At 37.9% G+C, this 20,091-nt stretch overlaps 1 protein-coding gene across 1 annotated transcript in view; it reads left to right on the plus strand.

The window, feature by feature from the left end:
* The window catches only part of LOC139741987 (RING-box protein 2-like), a 46,471-nt gene that overhangs the window by 11,499 nt on the left and 14,881 nt on the right, over positions 1-20,091 (plus strand). The window contains exon 3 of the mRNA XM_071652551.1: positions 3,053-3,100. Coding sequence (XP_071508652.1) covers positions 3,053-3,100 — 48 coding nt within the window. The remainder of the gene's footprint in view (positions 1-3,052; positions 3,101-20,091) is intronic.

The following is a 20,091-nucleotide window of genomic DNA, read 5'->3' on the forward strand; positions in this document are numbered from 1 at the left end:
TTTATGTTTGTCTAATGTGACCAGTCTCAGACTTTTTCAGTGAAAACCAACTTATTTTACTCCAATCCTGAAATTAGCGAGATTTTTTTCTTTTCTTTCTTTTTTTTTTCAAAAGAAAGAGACTGTGGTTTCTTCACTCATAAATTTCACGTATTTTCTGTCTCTGTGCAGAAACAATTGTACATTGTCGTCCCCCCAAAGAAAGTGTGTCCAGCCTCCAAGTGTGGTGTATTTTGTATCTAGACATTCGCCCTCATTAACCACTCCTACTGTTTCTGAACAAGGTGGTATGGCTTATTTAAATATTATTATGACGATCTCTTTCAGTATCTATGTGGTATGAAAAAGTGATGGGGCTTACAATTGTAGGCTGCTTCGCTATTATGGTGCTAGACTGCAAGGTAGCATTGGTGCTCTATGTGCTCTAGCGCCCTCTCTAGTTTAGCAATGTGTCACTGTTACTGTGTCTGGCTTTTACTGTTATCACTCACTGCCAACCTTGATGTTACAACTGTATGAGCCAGCTATGTTTACATTGTATGTACAGTGTCTACATGTAGTGTCAAGTTTCCTGCAGACTGCCTATCAAAGTATCATGTCCATCCATGATTGATGGCATGCATGTGCATACATGTGCTTTGTACAAATTTGTTTAACACCGTATTCATTCAAGCGTGGCTGTGTTTTTATTACACAGTATACATCAGGAAGGGCATTAAAATTACTTACACAAGGCCCTGCCGGAGCCACATTTTCAAAGGGGGGGAGGGGGGGGGGGGGCACTTCCAGGTTTCATGAGCTATGTAACAAGCAAATGTCTTCAGTTTATCTTTCTCATTCCACTTCCGGGTTTCTTCAGTTGGCAAGCAAAAAAAAGAAAAAAAAAGTCTTCAGCGCAACTTTTGATGCCACTTCAAGGTTTCTTCAGCTGGCAAGCAAAAAAAAAAAAAAAAAAAAACTTCAGCGCAAAATAAAGCCTTACCATGCTCACACTTAAGGTTTTTATCTTTTTCTTTTTAGTGCCACTTACTGTATGCACTTCCGGGGGAAAAAAAAGTGGGAGCCCAAAGTGGTGACACCTTATGTATTCCTTTGTGTTATGGTGCAAAAAAAAAAAAAATGTGGGGGGGGGGGGGCAAGCCTCCCCAGCCTGCAAGGTACCTTTGGAACAAGCTAACAAGCCTAGGGCAATAGCCCAGGGTGTTTGTACCGTACTATTGCAAAGGTAGGCCCTACGGAGTGTGGGCAATTTACACTATTCAATGCACTGTAAACAAAATGATGTGTGTTATTTGTTTTATAAAATGAATGAAGCAGACATCTTCAGTTGAAAGAATGTCAAATGTAGACATTTTACTTTCCACACGATCCATTTTTGCACACTACATTTGTAAATTTAATAAAGCTACAAAATAGCACCCTGTCACCATCGTGACATGAAAGTGCTCATGACCGGTACAGTATGTACAATGTACCTATGATCGTTGTTCATAAGCAAAATTAGGTACCAGGTATTACACAAAATGGATACCTGGTCACATGTACAGTGTATGCTGTCTACCAATTATTTGATTAGGACCTGCTCCATATCATTTTATAATTTATGCAATACAATGGTTGAGGTCATCATTATGACCTTTCTGGAGGTTGTGTAGTTGAAATGTGTTGACATTTGAAAGTGGTTTGATAGTGATCAGTCAGTTGGCATATCATGCCAATGTCATCCAGCAGATCATACCATTGTTATCAAAGATTTTGTCTTTGAAACCAGTTCTTCACCTGGTGAAGGACATCATAAAATGCACTAAAGGAAGATATCCAGTACACAAAATCTAGAGAGAAAAGTGAACCCATCAATGCAGTGCACAAAATTGTATTTAGAGTGCAAGAGAGTTGTGCAAATTCCAGCCAAAAGTGTGTTGACAAATATTGTAAATGAAATTGTGCAGGGCACCAGCATATGTAGTGGCCGTGCGTGGCTACCCATTGAAGCGAGCTGTTGTGGTTGTTGTAGATTAGGGTTCAGTTTGAAGCACTCTATGTACCCAGCTGTAGGCATTGCAATGCATCCTCCTATTATCTGCAGCATGTACAAATGTACATATTCCTCCAAAGGGAGCTTAAAACTATCGTCCTGTCATTGCTAGCTACATGTATTACTTAAGTATAAGTTATTGCTTCTCTCTATGCATGACAGATCCCCTTATCGTCCAATCTTAGAGGACGGCAACCTTGTTGTTGTTGTTGTTGTTGTTGTTCTCATTGATAATGATGATCATGCAAAAGAAATGTACACGTACACCAAGAATCTTGTTGCTACTTAAGATCGTTTGCCCTTTCGTTATTAACCAACTGACAACGGGCTGTACATGAACCAGATAGATCCTGTGGAAACTGTATCTAGGGATGTTAGAACTGTGTTGGAAAAGGGGTACAAGTAATGTGATTTTACCAAAGGCACAGATGATTAAATCTGTTTGAACTTAAATCATTCTGCATTTTGTGTGCTCAGTTACAGCCACAGATCTTTGCTCATTGCATACATACATAGTACAGGGGCAAATCTAAGAATTCTGTAAAGGGGGGGGGGGGGGTGGGCACAACTTATTTTTCTGGTGCCACTTCCAGGTTTCATTTCATTATTTTTTCTTTTTATTTCTTTTGCTTTTAACAAAAAATAAAGGGGGGCATGCACCGGTTGCGCCCCCCCTCTGGATCCGCCACTGTAGTAGGTTCATGTATAGAGTAATTCACTGTTCCGACCCCATTCATATCGTACATTAGGTCAAAGAGCATCCTATGTATGAAAATGTTCGCATCCCTAGCTGTTGAAAGCAATACTCACTATTAAGTGTCCAATGTTCAGTGGCGGAGACAGCGTCTCTTACTACTGACTTAATAGAAATTGTATGTGACAAAGGAGATCTTACAAGACGTGTGGTATTTGCTCAAGCCTGAATGTTTACCTACCTTTGAGACGGCAACTGCTTTGATTTAACAATATTCACGCTCAACTCAACCTCTTTCTCTCTCCTTTTATCCCATGAAACAGATGCCTGCCTTCGATGCCAGACAGAAAACAAACAGGAAGAGTGCGTTGGTAAGAGCCAAGTTTGCTGTGAACTTGTACTTGTGCAGCACAATGTAATTTCGAGGTGTGCCCCTATTCAGTCGGATGCGTATCATATCAAACAAATCATGTCTACCAATTTTCTCTGTAAAAAGCCTTTTATTCCATCTTTCATCACGCCATTGTGTTCAGGGGAAAAAGTCTTAAGATCATATCTACATGTACATACACGTGTACCATTCTTAAAGCAATATTGAAAGAAAATGATTTTGTGTGCAAAGCACACAAGTTTCCCCACTTCTGCAGTTCTAAGGATTCCTTGAAACTTAAGCTCTTCATGTCTGGACAAGAGAAATATGAACCCTAACTGATTGCTTTATGGAGCCTCCCTTTAAGGCCCGTTTACACCAAGCACAGTAACGGCAACTGTTCCTTTTTTCGCTATGGTACACCAAAAAGAACCATTTGGCCATTTTTACAATCAGTGGTGTAAAACACGGTTTTGGCACTAATTGGTGTATAACTTTCTTGTACACTGACAGATATGCATTATTTTTTCTCATAAACTTACCACCCACAGTGTCTACCTTGGGTACCTTAATGAACTTTCCTCTCTTTTTCTTTCAGATGTGGCATGCACTTACATGCTTGAAATCCAACACTTTTGGTGTATGCACTCTGACATGGTTTTTTTGTCAGACCTAGCATATTAAATTGTTTATTGCTTTTCATTATTTTTGTTGTTGTGGTGATAGACAGGTATCTAACATTAAGAACTATTATGTTTACCAGGTTCTGCTTTGTCTTCTTTAAAGACTGAAATTGTCCAAACTTTATGTTTCGGAGGTGACATTTTCCGTTAACAATTAACCCCTCTTTTGAGTTAGCTCTTGCTCACAATTATAAAATTCAACTTTGGTAATTTCCATCAAAACAGAATAGTAATCAATCTGACTTAACTTCGATCCAAAGATTATTTGATTCAAATAGCTTATCATTTTTTGGTGAGTGTTTATAAATTTATGCAACTTTTCCGTTAACTTTTCTGTCACCTCCGAGACAACAGATTTATGTATTTGATTTTTTTATTCTTGACGTCAGTTATACATTACATTTACAAAAATGTAACATATCCCCTCACTTTATCTCTGAAGGAAGGTAGTAGAAATATAGCCTGTTGTTTTCATTTCGGAGCAATTTACAATTTTCCGTTAACACTTGTCACCTCCGAAACATTCGTCACCTCCGAAACAACAAGCGTATTATATTTGATAATTTCTCGAAGACAGAGCAATTTTGTTTGATTCTGTCCAATTGACAGGAATCTCTTTTGGATGAAAATAGTAATATGGCAACAGGAAGCAAGAATTTTCTAGATATTAATAAAATATCTAATAAAAACTAAGAATTACTGTTTCGGAGGTGACAAAACACTGTTAACAAGAGTTTTTGCTCATTTCTATTGAAGAGAAACCATATCATGTACACCAATGGTTTCATTTATTTTAGTAACATAAGTCTCAAAGTGGAGAAATCAACTAACACACTCTCACTCTTATTTTTATTACTATACTGTAGGTTTTAGGGCAAATTTACATTTTTTCACTTTTTTAACAAAGAGAATGCACAAAATACACCCTTCTGTTGTATATATAATATTGTAATCAAGATCAATTCTCCTGCTTTAGTTAAGTAAACATATAGATGCTTTCATCTTAGAAGCTTGATTTTCAATTTAAGCAATTTAGTTGTGAAGATTTACCAATCACAGCTTTCCATGTAGGTTGCTTTTTCTTGTGTTTCGGAGGTGACATTGTTTGTTAACACCATATTGTTATGTGATAGTGAAAGGCAAGACTTCAGTTCCTTTTCACTATCTATCAACATTTTCAAATACATTTAATATCTACAAAATCATCACAATAGAAGTGACTTTTGTATACCTTGCTCACCAGAATTCCCTTGATACCAAAGTGATACATGTGGCAGTTCATGCATGCCCTAGTCCACAATCTTAAAAAAATCATAAAATAATCAAACTCCACAAAAAGGCCACATGCCTATAGCTGGTGCACAACTTGTTCTTGAATTCTGTTAATAGTTGTTGTTTTTCCATGTACAACGTAATCATAAACAAAATTATGTTATTATTTTTTTAATACTATGACAATAATTATTACATTTTCCAAGTTGAACCAACTGTTTATGACATTGTATTTTTTTAAGATTATTGAAGTTATCTGACAACTAAAGTGAACAGAGGAACAAGTCACCAGGACTGGAAAGGGAAAGATCCAAAAACAAGATTTGTAGTTCTATCTTAATATAATTTTGATGACGTGTTTACCTTGTTTTGTTATTATGTTTTATCTTAGAATTAGAATTTGGAATTTAAAGGAAAAGAAAATGGTTTCTTAAAGGACAAGTCCACCTTCATATACATGTGGATTGAGTGAATGCAACAACATTAGTAGAACACATCATTGAAAGTTTGGGAAATTGGACAATCCATTCAAAAGTTATGGGTTTTTTTAAGTATCTATGCAATCACTGCTGGATGAGACGACTACGACAGTGTATGATGTCACATGCATACAACGATATAAAGAAAATATAAGTGAATTTCACAAAACTTTACTTTTTGAAAAAAGTGCACATTTCTTCAACTTGCTACTGATGTATGTTAGGGCAATGTTATTCACCCTGCCTTCCAAAAGAGAGAAGTCAAGTGTTCTTTTGTTATGCAAGAAAAGTGAAAATATGTTGAATTTTCTTGATACTTTCTCTATATCCTTGTACACATGTGACATCACAAGCTATAGAAGTCTTCTCATTCAGCTTTGACTGAGCAGAAACTTCAAAAATTCATAACTCTGGAACGGATTGCCTTATTTTCCTCAAACTCTCACTGATGTGTTTTACTAATATTGCTGTATTTACTCAACCCTCGTGTCTATTGAGGTGAACTTGTCCTTTTTCGGTCCCATATAGGGTTATTTGAGACCAGTTTGTGTCCGGGACCTTCTGTGTAGTTGATGGGGAAAATAACTGAACAAAAAAAAAAAAAAACAAAAAAAAAAAATCCCCATAAGTTTACACAAAAGCATTATGCTGCTCTCTTCAGCTGGGAAACACAAACTGTTGTCTTAACCAAACTGTAAAAACTTGCTAAAGATTAGTATGAATTACAATCTAAAACAAAATATGAGCTGGTATCCACTATCATGAAAGAGAATAACTAAACAAAATAACAAGTAAGAACTGAAAGAAAGAGCTTATATTTGAAAATTAAAGCCATGAGGAAAGACATGAATGTTCACAATATATTATTAGTTAACACCTGAGAAGTTGGGTTGTCTCAGTGTTGTGTCACCTCCAAAACAATAAAATGATTTTTTCTTATCTTATACTTTTTACTCTCAAAAGTGACTAATATATATGATTTGCAGGTAATTTTCAAGCAATTCAGAAAGATACATAAAATATATTTTAGTAATGTCAACAGTTTAAATGAATCTGGTATATAGAAAATTTATCCCAGATGAACCTAACACCTTTCACCAGTATTATAACATTTGTATGGTGGCTATCAAGAATGATGAAGAATTCATGAACATCCTTGAATTAATCTATTTATAATACCATGTGCAGACAAAAACATAATACAAGTCAAATAAGAATTTTTGCTTTTGGCATTCATAACCTATGTCCCCACCAAAAAATTACAATGGGACCCTCCGCAACGATAACTTTAAAGATAGTGAATCAATCTAAAATACAATTTGAGGGATTGAAACTATGACATTAACTCATTGCCCACACCTTGCAGAAAACCCCATTCAATTTGCTTCAGAGGTCAAAGAGAAATGAGGATTTTTGTAGAGCATGTCAGGAATCCCTTCCCTCCAAGTTCTGTATATTGTGTTTACACATTAATATGCAGTTCCAAGAGCATCCAAGTGCTAAACTTGGAAGAATCAGACTCCTGACATCCTTTATAACAATCCACATTTCTTTGAGACCACTTAACCAAATTGACTGGGGCTTTCTGCAAAATAGAGCTAAGATGTTATGATTTAAGACCCCAAAGTAGATTTTAGCTGATTTAATCATATTGGGTGCTATCAATGCAAAAGTCTAATTGTAAATTTGGGGGGGGGGGGGGGGGGGGGGGACATACTATATGAATACTTGAACACAATGTTAACATTGAATGTCACCTCCGAAACAAAGTTATTCTTCCCTGGTGTTGTGGAATAAAATGTTCTGAGAGCAAAGAAACATTACCAAAATGATCTTACACCCTCATTTCAGTTTAAGGTAGAAAATGGAATGCCATGTTTTTTCAGGTTACAATATCTAGCTTATGTCCGTCATATTCTTACTGTAAATGAATATTTCAACACAATGTTAACATTGAATGTCACCTCCGAAACGAAGTGATTCTTCCCTGGTGTTGTGGAATAAAATGTTCTGAGAGCAAAGAAACATTACTAAAATGATCTCACACCCTTATCTCAATTTAAGGTAGAAAATGGAATGCCATGTTTCTTCAGATTACAATATTTGGCTTACAACCTTCGTCCAAATGGATGGCAAACTACCGGTACCCATGCTAATTAATGAAGTGTAAAAAAACACTTGTTCTGTGTGGTTTATCTGCTTGAAACAGGAGTTAATTTCTTGTTCTCGAGTTATAATTATTAAAAACATTGATAAAAAGAAGAAGTTTTGTGTTATTGTCACTTATTCTAAAAAAAACTGAGTATTAATATTAATGTCACCTCCGAAACATTCTATTATGTTAACTGTCACCTCCGAAACATCCATGTGTGAAAAATCCAAGATTTAAAGAAATGATTGGAATTTCATTTAACCTACATAGGAAGGAAGCCCTTCTTAAAGACTTGTTATAGTATAGAGTTTGACCTGGCTTGCCCTCCAATAAATAGTTAAAATCTTAAAAATTGCATGTCAATTGGTATTTTTACCAAAAATTTATAAATCTCCTGTATTTTTTTTTTAATTCACTTTATATTCAACCCCCAAATAGTTTTGATTCACAAACTATATATTGTTGTTAACCATATAAACTTTGCATGGTGAAGTTTGACTACAGAGTTTTGTCATTATGGTGCAATTCATGAAAACAAAATTTTGCTTAAATTTACTTCAGGTGCCAGGGTTTTCCTTAAATTACACCAATAACTCTTCAGCTTTAAGGTCTGAAATGTTATTTTTTCAAAAATTTGAATACTTTCCAACAGGAATCAAACAGAATAATGAAAAAATATTTTGTTTGAAATTTTGACCCTCCGAGTACAAAAGTTACACCACTGATCGTAAAAAAGGCCATTTGTGGTTCTGTTACCATATCACTTCCCCGCTAATAATTTTGTTACAAAATTAATTTTCAGCTGGTGATTTTGTTGCTCCTGATTTTGACGTAAGAATAAAATTTTGGGGTGGCTTTGTACGAAATTGCTGGTGGGGGGGCCCCCAGGGGGGCCCAAATCCCCTAAAATTGAGGAATCTTTTAAAATCTTCTCTAGAACCAGAAGTGATAGGGCTTAGATAATAATATGAGTTAGCACATTGATGACTGTAGATTCAAGTTTGTTCATGGGATTTGCGGAATCAGGGTGCCCCCCCCCCCCCCCCCTTGGGACCCAGAAGAGGGGATGGAGATGGGTCCTAATAGGGACTGAATTGTACATGTTCATCTTCTTCTTGAAAACCTCATGATGAATTTTGACCAAACTTAGCAGGTAGCATCCCTAGAGTGGGCACCATGTCCCTCTTGGGGGCCCATATGGGGCCTACCCCCCCTCCCCCCCCCACATTAAGGAATATTTAAAATCTTCTACTCTAGAACCAGAAATGATAAAGCAAAGTTAATACCATGAGTTTGTACATTGATGACTTTAGTTCCAAGTTTGTTCATTGTAGATCCAGGGCTGCCACCTCCCCCCCCCCCCCCCCAACCTGGAGTTGGGGGGGGGGGGGGGGGGGATCCATATGCAGACCTAAGTTTTCAATGTTCTCAGGTAAGAGTGTGCAAGAATGCATGGAAGGTGAAATTGCGATACTCAGGTGAGCGCGTGACCCCCGGGTCTCTTGTGTATGTATGCTGTGGTCTCAAGACACTTCAGTGATGACAACCAATGTGAACAGGCGACGTGTGTTAACTTCAGTCAGCATTAATTTATGTAAAATGGTCTATAGATTGAAGCAAATACTGGTCAGTGATTTGTCATCACGCAATCACGCGACTAATGCAGCGAGGATCGAAATCATATTGCAAGCAGTGGTGTCACATTTGGAAATTTATTTCAAGAATTGGCTGGCTGTCAGTGGGACTAGAATGAAAGGATGTGCATTTGTGTAGATCATATACTTGTGTCTTGTTAATTGTTTTGATATACACACTTGACAATTCCTTGGAAGTTATATTTTCCTCTTGAAACAATATTTTCTCTCACTGTTGCGCACTACAGGAAAATATAACTCCAACAGAGATGTCAAGTGTTTTATATATTACACCTCTGAAGAGGCAATAATTGTATGATACTGTAAACCGTTTAAACCAGAAACATTCGCGGCATGAAACTTTTGCGAATTGGATCCGACGGCCTCTTCTGCTCCATGAAACTTTCGCAAATTGGCGACTGGCATTCAGTGCATTGTGTGGACAAAACTCTCTCGTGTCTATTTTACATTTGCAAGTCTTGGCTCCTCGCGAAAATCACAAAATTTTCATGCATGTGCAACTTTCTGGTTTTACAATGACACATGGTAGAGACCAGAGTGTCACAATCTCTGTACCAAGCAAAGCGTGAATACAGGCTCTCTCTCTCTCTCTCTCTCTCATTCTTCTTAGTCTCTGTCTGTGATCTCCTTCTGCGTCTGTTTAGAACTACTGGTATCTGTGTCTCACGCTCTTTACTTTACACCTCTTTCATGGAGCAGAAGGTACAAGACAAGTCATGGGGCTTTGACAGCCCCCCCCCCCCCCCCCCTTGCTCTTTGGCATTGCGTGCAATAAATCATCACACCTTTTGGCTTGAATGCACAGTGTAGGTGGAGGTTAACTCTCGCTTCCTAACACTTGGCCTATCAGTATAATATCAGTGTTCTGGAAGAAGGACAATGTTAAGGGAAATGGATTATCATTCCTGATTTAATCATCAGGGTGACTTATGTAGTTTACGTGTATGATTTCTCGACAGAATCTTACTAGTTATGCAGCAGGTGTACTTTTCAGAGACCCTAACATTGTATTTTATAGTATACACTGTATTTTGTACACAAAACTTGACACACATTTCAAATTTCAGCTTTTGCCCAGTGCATTTACATTTTAGGTTATATTTTCTTTTCGCCTGCCATCTTCTATAAAAAGTAGGTCAAAACATAATAAAAGGCATGAGCTACATAATGAAGTACAAATGTAGCATTGTTGTCATGAACAATATTACTGTTTCTTTTTTATTTTTCATTTATTATCATTATAACTTTCCTATCCATGTAGCTTGTTTCCTTGTATTATCATTTGGTGATTGATAGGTGTAGAAGTAACAATAAAGGTTGTCATTCCTCTTTATTAATGTAATTATCAACAAAATACAACCATTTCCTGCACAGGATATGCTACAAGGTGTATACCTTTTTCATCCGTTACCAGTAATCATATTGTTCAAATTAGCATCTCTGCTTTGAGTGAGCACACACGATTCCAGTATGATATGGCCCTTTAAAATGCCCATTTTCGTTCCAACGCCCCATTACCCCCTCCCCCCCCCCCCCCCCCCTCCCCTGCCCCCTTGATGGGAGCTTCAAATCTATTCTGTGTGCTTATAGGCTGAATCTCAACTGGTTTATTACCATATGAGTAATAATTACCTAAGCCTCAGAATTTCATATTCCTATGCATTTTATTTAAAAACTTCACACATCACACTCTATTTACTTACAGTATTTCTTTCTTCATATTCTGTTTTGCTTTATTTCATTTTGTTTGAGAGGGAGGGGCAGGGTGGTTTTATAAGCTGCAATATAATTCTGCTATGAACACAGTGTTAATGGGCATACCTACAATTAGATTTTGCAATGCTGCCACCTGTAGGCAGGGTGTTCAGCAATGCTTCCCTCTGAAAAGTCTTTTTTCAGTACATTCCATCCAAGAAGTTTATTCATCCGCAGATAAAAGAAAAGAAGAAAATACATCGATCATAGATGCCAGAGAAAGATAACCCTGTAATTCAGATTCAAGGGATATTTCTGTGGGTTTCAACTTACAGCATAAATCACATCATGTTTGCTTCATCGTTATGAGAGATTTACCGTCAAGATTTATGCTGCCACTGACACAGGTTGCAATGGTCTGTGAAATCCAGCTCTGGCAATTGTTTGTCCAACAACAGTTGTTTCTAGTTCGTGTGTGATTTAACTTTATACAATATGACTTCCTCATAATTTATAGGCAGTTCTTCCTGTCTCCAAGTGGTGCCCATTTCTTAGTAGAGGAATTCAACCGCAGTAAACTAGTTTTTATAAAACTGACGTGCTACCTTTTTATTCCTTTTTTTTTAAGTGTAGACAAATCTATATTGGAAGATTTAGTTTATCTATATGTGAGTTTGTGCTGAAACTGTGCAATAAGATCCTTGCCATGTTTAAAAACCTTTCCAAAGCTTCTGGTATGAGGAAGCCAATGTACTTACAGTGGAATTTTGTGTGTGTGGGTGTGTGTTTTAAAGACACTAAAGGCTGCATAGATTTGGTCTTCATTCCTCCTTTTCTGAAATTTGGCAAGCTTGCCATTTCCATGTGGAAATGTGGCAAGCTTGCAGAATAAGCTAGTGGCGAGCTTGCAGCAAGCTTGTGGCAAGCCTGCAGAAGTTAGTGGCAATGTTATGGCAAGCATGCAGAATAAGCTATTGGCAAGCTTGCAACAAGCTCGTGGCAAGCTCACAGAGTAAGGTAGTGGCAGGCTTTCAGAATAAGCTAGTGGCAAGCTTGCAGAATTAGTCTAGTGGCAAGCTTGCAGAATAATCTAGTGGCAAGCTTGCAGAATGAGCTAGTGGCAAACTTCCAGCAAGCTCATGGCAAACTTGCAGAATATTAAAGGTAGTGGCAAGTTTGCAGAATAAGCTAGTGGCAAGCTTGCAGAATAAGCTTGTGGCAAGCATGCATAATAAGCTAGTGGCGAGCTTGCTGCAAGCTCATAGCAAGCTTGTAGAATAAGATATTGGCAAGCTTGCAAAATAAGCTAGGGGCAAGCTTGCAACAAGCTTGTGGCAAAGCTCGCAGAATGAGGTAGTGGCAAGCTTGCAGAACAAGCTAGTGGCAATCTTGCACAATTAGCTAGTGGCAAGCTTGCAGTAAGCTCATGGCAAGTTTGCAGAATAAGCTATTGGCAAGTTTGCAGCAAACTCGTGGCAAGCATGCAGAATAAGCTATTGGCAAGCCTGTAGAATAAGAGCTCTGTAGAATAAGAGCTCTACATGTACTGTAGTAGCAAGCTTGCAGTACAAGTGTACAAGCTATTGGCAAGCTTGCTTGCTACATGAAGTTCATGGCAAGCTTGCAGAATAAGCTAGTGGTTAACTTGTGGCAAGTTTGCAGACTGGCTAGTGGCAAGCTTGTTGCAAGCTCGTGGCAGGCTTTGCAGAATAAGCTTTTGGAAAGTTTGCAGCAAGCTCGTGGCAGGCTTTGCAGAATAAGCTTTTGGAAAGTTTGCAGCAAGCTCGTTGCAAGCTTGCAGATTAAGCTATTGGCAAGCTTGCAGAATAAGCTGGTTTTCGTAACATATTAAAATTTTATGCATGTCTTTTAAGCAGAGGTTGTTTTGCCAACTGGCCAACCTTAAAGGGACGCAGTCCTCACGAAATTTAAAAAAAAAAATATGTTGTTGTTGGTACCTCCAATGAACTACTTTCGTCAAAAACAAACTTTCAAATCACCAAATAAGCTCGTACATTTCGGTTAAAAAAGTGTGACTCTGCAAATGAGCAAGTCTTGGCGGAGAGTCATACGTCATCGATGCACAACTCTTTCTAGCGGTGTTCTGCTCGTCATCCCTAGTTATTTATAAATACATGTTTACTATTTATTTTTATATTAATTGTATATAAAAATAAGCTTGAAATATTTTGTTTGAAATAATAAAACCACATATTGTCACATTTTATGAAAAAATCAGATATGATCATTTTGAACACTTAAATTGGTTTTCTGAGGCACGGCTGTCAACTTGAGAGTAGGGCATCAATGATGTTGCACCTTTTGGCAGGCTCTTACACGATCGCTTGCAGGAATTATTTTTTTTAAATGGCGTATGGAGACAATTTTTGATGTCCACGCGTATAAATTGGTGAAAGGTTATATTTTTTACTCTTCTTAATTATCAGTACAGTGAAAATCTCAGGACTGCTTCTCTTTAAAGCCTGTCCGAGGCTTTACTGATATAGCAACAAGTATGCAAACTGGATTCCAGCGATTGACTTTCCTTTTAAAGTTACTTAGGCGTGATGATCTTCAAAGTGTGTCATATTGACATCATACATAGTGTATGATATACTGGTAGATGTACTGTGTATTTATGGATAATGATGTGTGATATTAACACTGTATTGACATACATTGTAATATATTGTAAAATAGATCTCTTTTGTCCACTGTTGGCTTACACAATTAGTGGATATGGCTTTGGAAGTGAAAGCACCTTGATTGTCCTTGGTCTCCTAATCTCCTCATGATTAGGATATATTGCTGTCAATCCAGCTCCGATATCTGTCAGCCAGGTCCACTTTCAGACAACAAAAAGCATCACATTTCTAATCACATGGATGAATATCTCATTTGTAATCAATGTGGGTGAACTAGCCCTTATCTGCGATTGTCACGTTTGTGAAACGTGTTTCTGATCACATTAAATTGTCATGGGCTATCTCTTCACCAACCGCAAACCGCAAACGGTAAATCAAGCCGAAATGTAAGTTGTGTCCACTTATCTCACTCTATGCAATGGCATGTGGGTTGAGCATGCAGCTCTCAACCAAATCCAGAGCAAGTTCTCCAATTCTCATAGACTTTATACAGATCCACCCAGTTTGCGTAGTCAGTGGGTTAAAGACCCAGGAGTGTGGGATACCATGGAGAGGAAAGGCTGGCCCCACTGGGATATGTTTGAAAATCCTTGTAATGAATTGTGTACAGCTTTATCACTAATCTCTCTGTAATATTAGTACATGATATGGATTCACACCCAAAGAATCTCCGCTGGAGTCAACCAGTAAGCTTGAGCTGAGCACTGTCAATGCACATATTCGCTGACAAGTGGCTGAAAAGAAAGGACTACTGTGGTTGAAAATATCCTGGTTGGCGCAGGGAATGAAGATCAATTCAATTGTCAGTTATTATGGTTCTTCAGTTGAATCAATCTTTGTTGGCTGCCAACCATAGTACATTAACCTGTTCCATACAGGGACTTGGTAGCCTCTGATTAAGTGTATGGGGATTTCAGAATTCAGTATGGAATAGGTTAAAAAATCACAACTAGTGCAGGCCTGGTAGAATAGAATTGCTCATCAGTGCATACAATTGTATGTGCACCAAAACTTACACACATCAATAATGGTCAACTCCAGTCAAGCATGATTCTTTGGCTGTGTGTGTGCTGCGTTAAAGGGATTACGAGACAATCGATTAAGATGTACCCTACGCAAATGTTCGGGACCCAGCCAAGCAAACTTCACACCAGGTTCGGGCAGTTGAAAACTGATAGTAAGTCATTCTTTGTTCCCCGCAAGTTTTGCACAATAAATACGAAGTATCTTGTTGTACTTTGTGTATAATAATGGACAAGTGAACAAATAATGCATGCATGTAACACTTTGAAAGTCCCAGGCAGATGCAATGTGATGTTCAAGTAGATTTTTAAAATCAGTGATCTGTAATGATGCCTTTTGAGCCATTTCCTGCCTCCATTTCTACCAGTTTTACTACCACATTCCATAACTGAATGTAAAGATCTTTGCCCACAAATCACAATATGATTCCGAAAGTAACAATACAAGTCAAGTTCAAATCCACATCAGTAATCTTTCTCACTATGTACACAATTCCCATTGTACCCTCTTTAGGGGAAAGAAAAACACCTTTTTCCACCCTGGGATTATTTTGGGAGTGACATAAGTTACGTTCAGACGGGAGCCCTTAACCTCGAAGTTAGGAAACTTCGAGGTTAGAGCTTGTAGTTAGGGACCGTGAAGACGCACTCGTAGTTAGCAAACCTCGAGGTTTGCTCGATGTTTCGAGCCACGAGAAATCTTATGGTTAGCGCTCTAACCACGAGCCGCGGGGGGTCCCCACTCGTAGTTAAGCACCGTGTGGACACAAAAAACAACGAACTCGAAGTTAAGAGTGACCTCGCCGTAAACTCCAGCCCCCACAATTTCCCTCTGCTTCCGGGTCAACCTCCCAAACGTACACCACAAATACACTACACGTGAAAAACCTATGACGCACGACACAACAACATCATCTTTTCTTCCCATGCGCTTGATCTCTGAAACTGAACACGTCGAACTCGCTACTGTATTCTATATTCTTCTCCGACGCTAAAAAAAATGTTTTCGACGAATATCTTCATAAAGGCATAAAGTCATCAGTGCAGTGCTATCTCTGCATACCATGACAGAGAAAAAGAGTACCTGTAAGCGAGTCCGACAGGGTTGGACTAAAGAATAAATAGACGCCTTGTTAGCAGTGTGGGCTGAAACTTCCGGTTTTGTGGTTTTAACATCGAGTGGGACCCACTCGTAGTTACGGGGGGCAGAAGCTTAACCTCGAGGTTTCGTAACCTCGAGGTTAAGATTCGTCGTGTGGACACACGTCGTAGTTAGGGGGCAAGAGCTAAACCTTGAGGTTTCCTAACCTCGAGGTTAGGGCCTGCCGTCTGAACGTAACTATAATGAGAGATGTTTTTATCAGCAGTTTGTTTTTTGCACATTCTACATGTATCACAGTAGTGAATAAAAAAACATGGAAAAAACATATCAGCTCGGTTCACACATTTCATGACAAAGCACCACATTTTTTTCCAAGTTGAGAATATTATTGTTTAGGCTGTATTGTGATAGCATGAAAGTTTACCAAATCCCATCTGAGGATAATAACCCCTGTATTGAATAGTGGATGTCACCTATTTTTCATTTTAGCTCAAAGTACTAATCTGTGGTTTTAGTGATGAAAAACATGAATTCTTCTTGACTACCCCCCCCCCCCCATGATCATTTGGATATTTCGTTCCACTGTAGGTTTATTAATTGTTTGGGATATGTTTTTGTTTTTTTTTATGAGCAGGGGAGGGAGAGGAAAGATGAACCTTTAGGAGGTACTGTATACGCTGTCATTTTCGTGTACAGATATTTTCGCGAATGACGAGGACACAGACATTTTGGCGAGATGTTGTTTTCGCGAATTGACGCCGACGCTTATGAATATAATGTACGTTAATGCACTATTAACAGGGCACATGGAGACATTTTCCTGTGATGTTCAATTTGCAATCCACCTGTAATTCATGAAATTTGCGAAAATTAAACCCTCATGAAAATAACAGCTTATACAGTATATGTTGTGTCTGAGTGGCATGGATGCAGCACCAGAGAAATTTAGATAAGTTGGGGGGGGGGGGGCAAGGAAGAGGAAAGATGAAACTTTAATAGTACATACATATTGTGGAATGCAGCACCAGAGAAATTTAGATCAGTTGGGGGGGGGGGGGGAGGGGGAGAGAGAGGAAAGATGAACTTCTAGGTGATACACATTTTGATATTTTGTCTGAGTTGCATGAATGCAGCACCAGAGAAATGTAGATCAGAGAAATTGTGAAGGATAGCAGAAGGAGTTAAAGGAGTTAGCAACAAAGGACTCCATCATTAAAATGCCTTCTTTTAAAATCTACCACTTAAATCTTTAACAATGATTAGTAGTGATTATGATCATGGAATACAGCACCAAACCTCAGAAGTACAATGTATGGTGTAACTCTTGGACTTGTTGGGATTTAACTCTTTATGTGCCACGTTCACACATCCGACTCAGTCGACAGCGTGCCAACTTGGCATATTCTGCTCAACAAACAAAGCCGACAAAACCGATCAATAAATCGCTAATCCCGCGGTACAATCAAAGCGTTTCTCGCGCTTTTGTTCCTCTCACATACATGTAGGCTTGCATTCTATTTGGTGATTGACTATCAAGTGGTGTCCCCAACTAAATTTGCGTGTACATTCTAAGTTTCTGTCACTATTTTATGTGCAAAAGTCATGCCTTTACAGGAATGTAGCAACTGGTAATGCAAAAGAAATATTGAAATAGAATTGTTATACATTGTATATGGAAGCAAAGTTTGGCATTCCTCTTTAACTTTGCTCACTATAATGTCCAGCTTAATAGAAATTTGTAGAAGTTATACAAATTGGAAAAACAGAATTCTTTCTCAAAGCATGTGTCTCAGAATAACGTGGCACACAGGGGGTTTCCACCATGGCACATAAAGAGTTAAAGACCCGGCAGTGTGGGGAATTCCGCATCAAATTGAGTACAGCTTTAGCCCCGGTCTCCATGTAACGTACACACATGGAGCTGAAGAATCTGGACTGGAATTAAAGACCGTTCCCGATGAGAATATGCTTCAATGGGCATTATTTGCTGACGGGCGCTATTCATCGTTGTTTGATGTACCCTGGTGGGCAATGAATGAAGATTGATTCAATGAGGCCACCCATGTCCCACCACCTACCGGGCCTTTAATGACTTGTCTAGTCACATACAAGAGAAGAGGTCAGCAGGTTTAATAAAACTAATAATACAGGTGTATATATTTTTCCTTTTCAATGTTCAGTTATGACCTGAAAAAAAAAGAATATATGCTGTGCCCTTGAGGATGATGAGAAGCACTTTTTTTTCTGACTTTTTTTCATAGTAAAGCTTAGCACTAGAAAGAACACCTTTTATTTAAAAGTAGTTGAAGTTTGTTTGATCAGTCATCATCAAAAGTGAATGTCATAACGATATATGTCTGGAACCAATGAAAATCAAATCTCGTACCATCATTCAACATTATCATAAAATTAGAGATTATTGAAAAAGATATTTCTCTTTCTTTTTTTCTTTAAACTGAATACCATCATATTCAGCCTTACCAAATCTTATGAAATCATCTTTCAGTCTTTTTGTTTTTTGACATCATTTCATTGTCTTTGCTGGTAATGTTTGGTTTGTCAGGGTTGGTTTATTTTTTTCAGTATCATAGCACAGGTTCTCAACACTTTGCACAACTTTCCATTGACCAACATGTATGACCCATGTCATTTGATGTGAGATGAACTTTGTGAGAATGCTGAACAATCTTGATTCCCATGCCTGTGTGTACTAGTATTCAAAATCTATAAAGCTAATTGAAAGTATTAACATGTGCATGTTTATGTTCTTCCTGCCAAAGGTAATCTTTATGGCTGGTGGCTTTCATTACCTCCGCCAAGGGGGGAGGTTATGTTTTCATTACCGTTGGTTTGTGTGTGTGTTCGTTAGTTAGTTAGTTTGTCTGTGTGCAAAATAACTCAAAAAGTAGTTAACGGATTGGGGTGAAACTTGCAGGAACGGTTGAGAATGACACAAGTAACAAACGATTAACTTTTGGTAGTGATCCGAAAATTTTTGGGGAATGTATGAAGGATTTTTTTAGATTTTGGCAGGTATATCAAGGGTCAATGAATTTGGGAGTTCAGGCTGCGCGTATTTGAGGTTTGCCTGCGTGCACTAAAGTGCGTGCTCTAAGTTTCTGCTAGGGCGAGGCGCGCCGTGCAGCTGAGAGTTTATGACGTAACAAAGGCTTCTATATTAGGAAATCAGGTGACTTTCAGCACACAATGCTATAAGTATGTATGGATGGAAATCACCGATATCTCTATGGAAGAACAAGATCAGTGGTGAAAATGATTTGCATGCTTGGCAGAGGTCTGTGCTCCCAGAGTGCTCCTCTAGTTTAGTATGTTATTGTTAAAGGTGTAGTTTACCATTGGGAGCAGTGATTTAAAGAATATTCAAGTTAACGCATTTATATATTGTATGTAGTTCAGTTGTACAATGTACATGTATCACAAAACATCATACCATATAAAAAATTTGCAATTAAGTCTAAAATATAAGGAGATATCACTATTTTTCTTACTAAACCATAACTGTAGATGGTTTGGTCCAGAAACAATTTTATCATTAACTGTTGTTCACATGTTGTATTTAACAATACATAACAAATATTATGATGATTATTAAAGATTTTTGCAATAGTTGTTTCTATCCGTAACTCACAATTTAGAACTATTTTGAAGTGTGATAGCTAGGGGTTTGTTTCATTTACAGATGGTAAATAATTGATGCCTATGAGGAGGGGATGGGGCAGACTTTCAGAGAGCTTTTTTGGTTGTAATGCCCCTTGTACAGTCAGAGCTTTCTATGTTGTACCTGTGCTTTCGTATGTACATGTATGTATGTTGCCCATTGAAGAGAAACCAAATACTAGTAATTGGTTTTTTCGACTTTGATCAAAGGAATATTAAAAGCAAACAAGGAACAATGAACATCTCATTACAATCAGACAAAAACAGGAAATTATTAGATCTGTGGATTTCTGTAGTTTCTTAAGTACTACGAGTATTATAAATATTGTACATTGTATGTTGTTTTTTGTAACTAAATTAGAAAATGCATGTAATCTATTCCTTCTAGAAAGATCATTGCTCAGTAATCATTGCTACTCAAGACTGTGTTGATATGAAGGATATGATTGTTTCCTTTGAAATTCATTTAAATATATCGGACACAATTGGCATCCTAGCCAGTTTAAGACATACATTGTACTACAACTGTATGTACAATTGTACAAGATGATAATTATGAAATCCCCTCATATAATGTGCATGTTATTTTGCTATGATATCAGTTTCATG

The sequence above is a fragment of the Diadema antillarum genome, unplaced genomic scaffold, assembly GCF_040938485.1.
Source record: "Diadema antillarum isolate AM-2024a unplaced genomic scaffold, OU_Dant_1.0 seq00000971_RagTag, whole genome shotgun sequence".
Lineage (NCBI taxonomy): Eukaryota > Metazoa > Echinodermata > Echinoidea > Diadematoida > Diadematidae > Diadema > Diadema antillarum.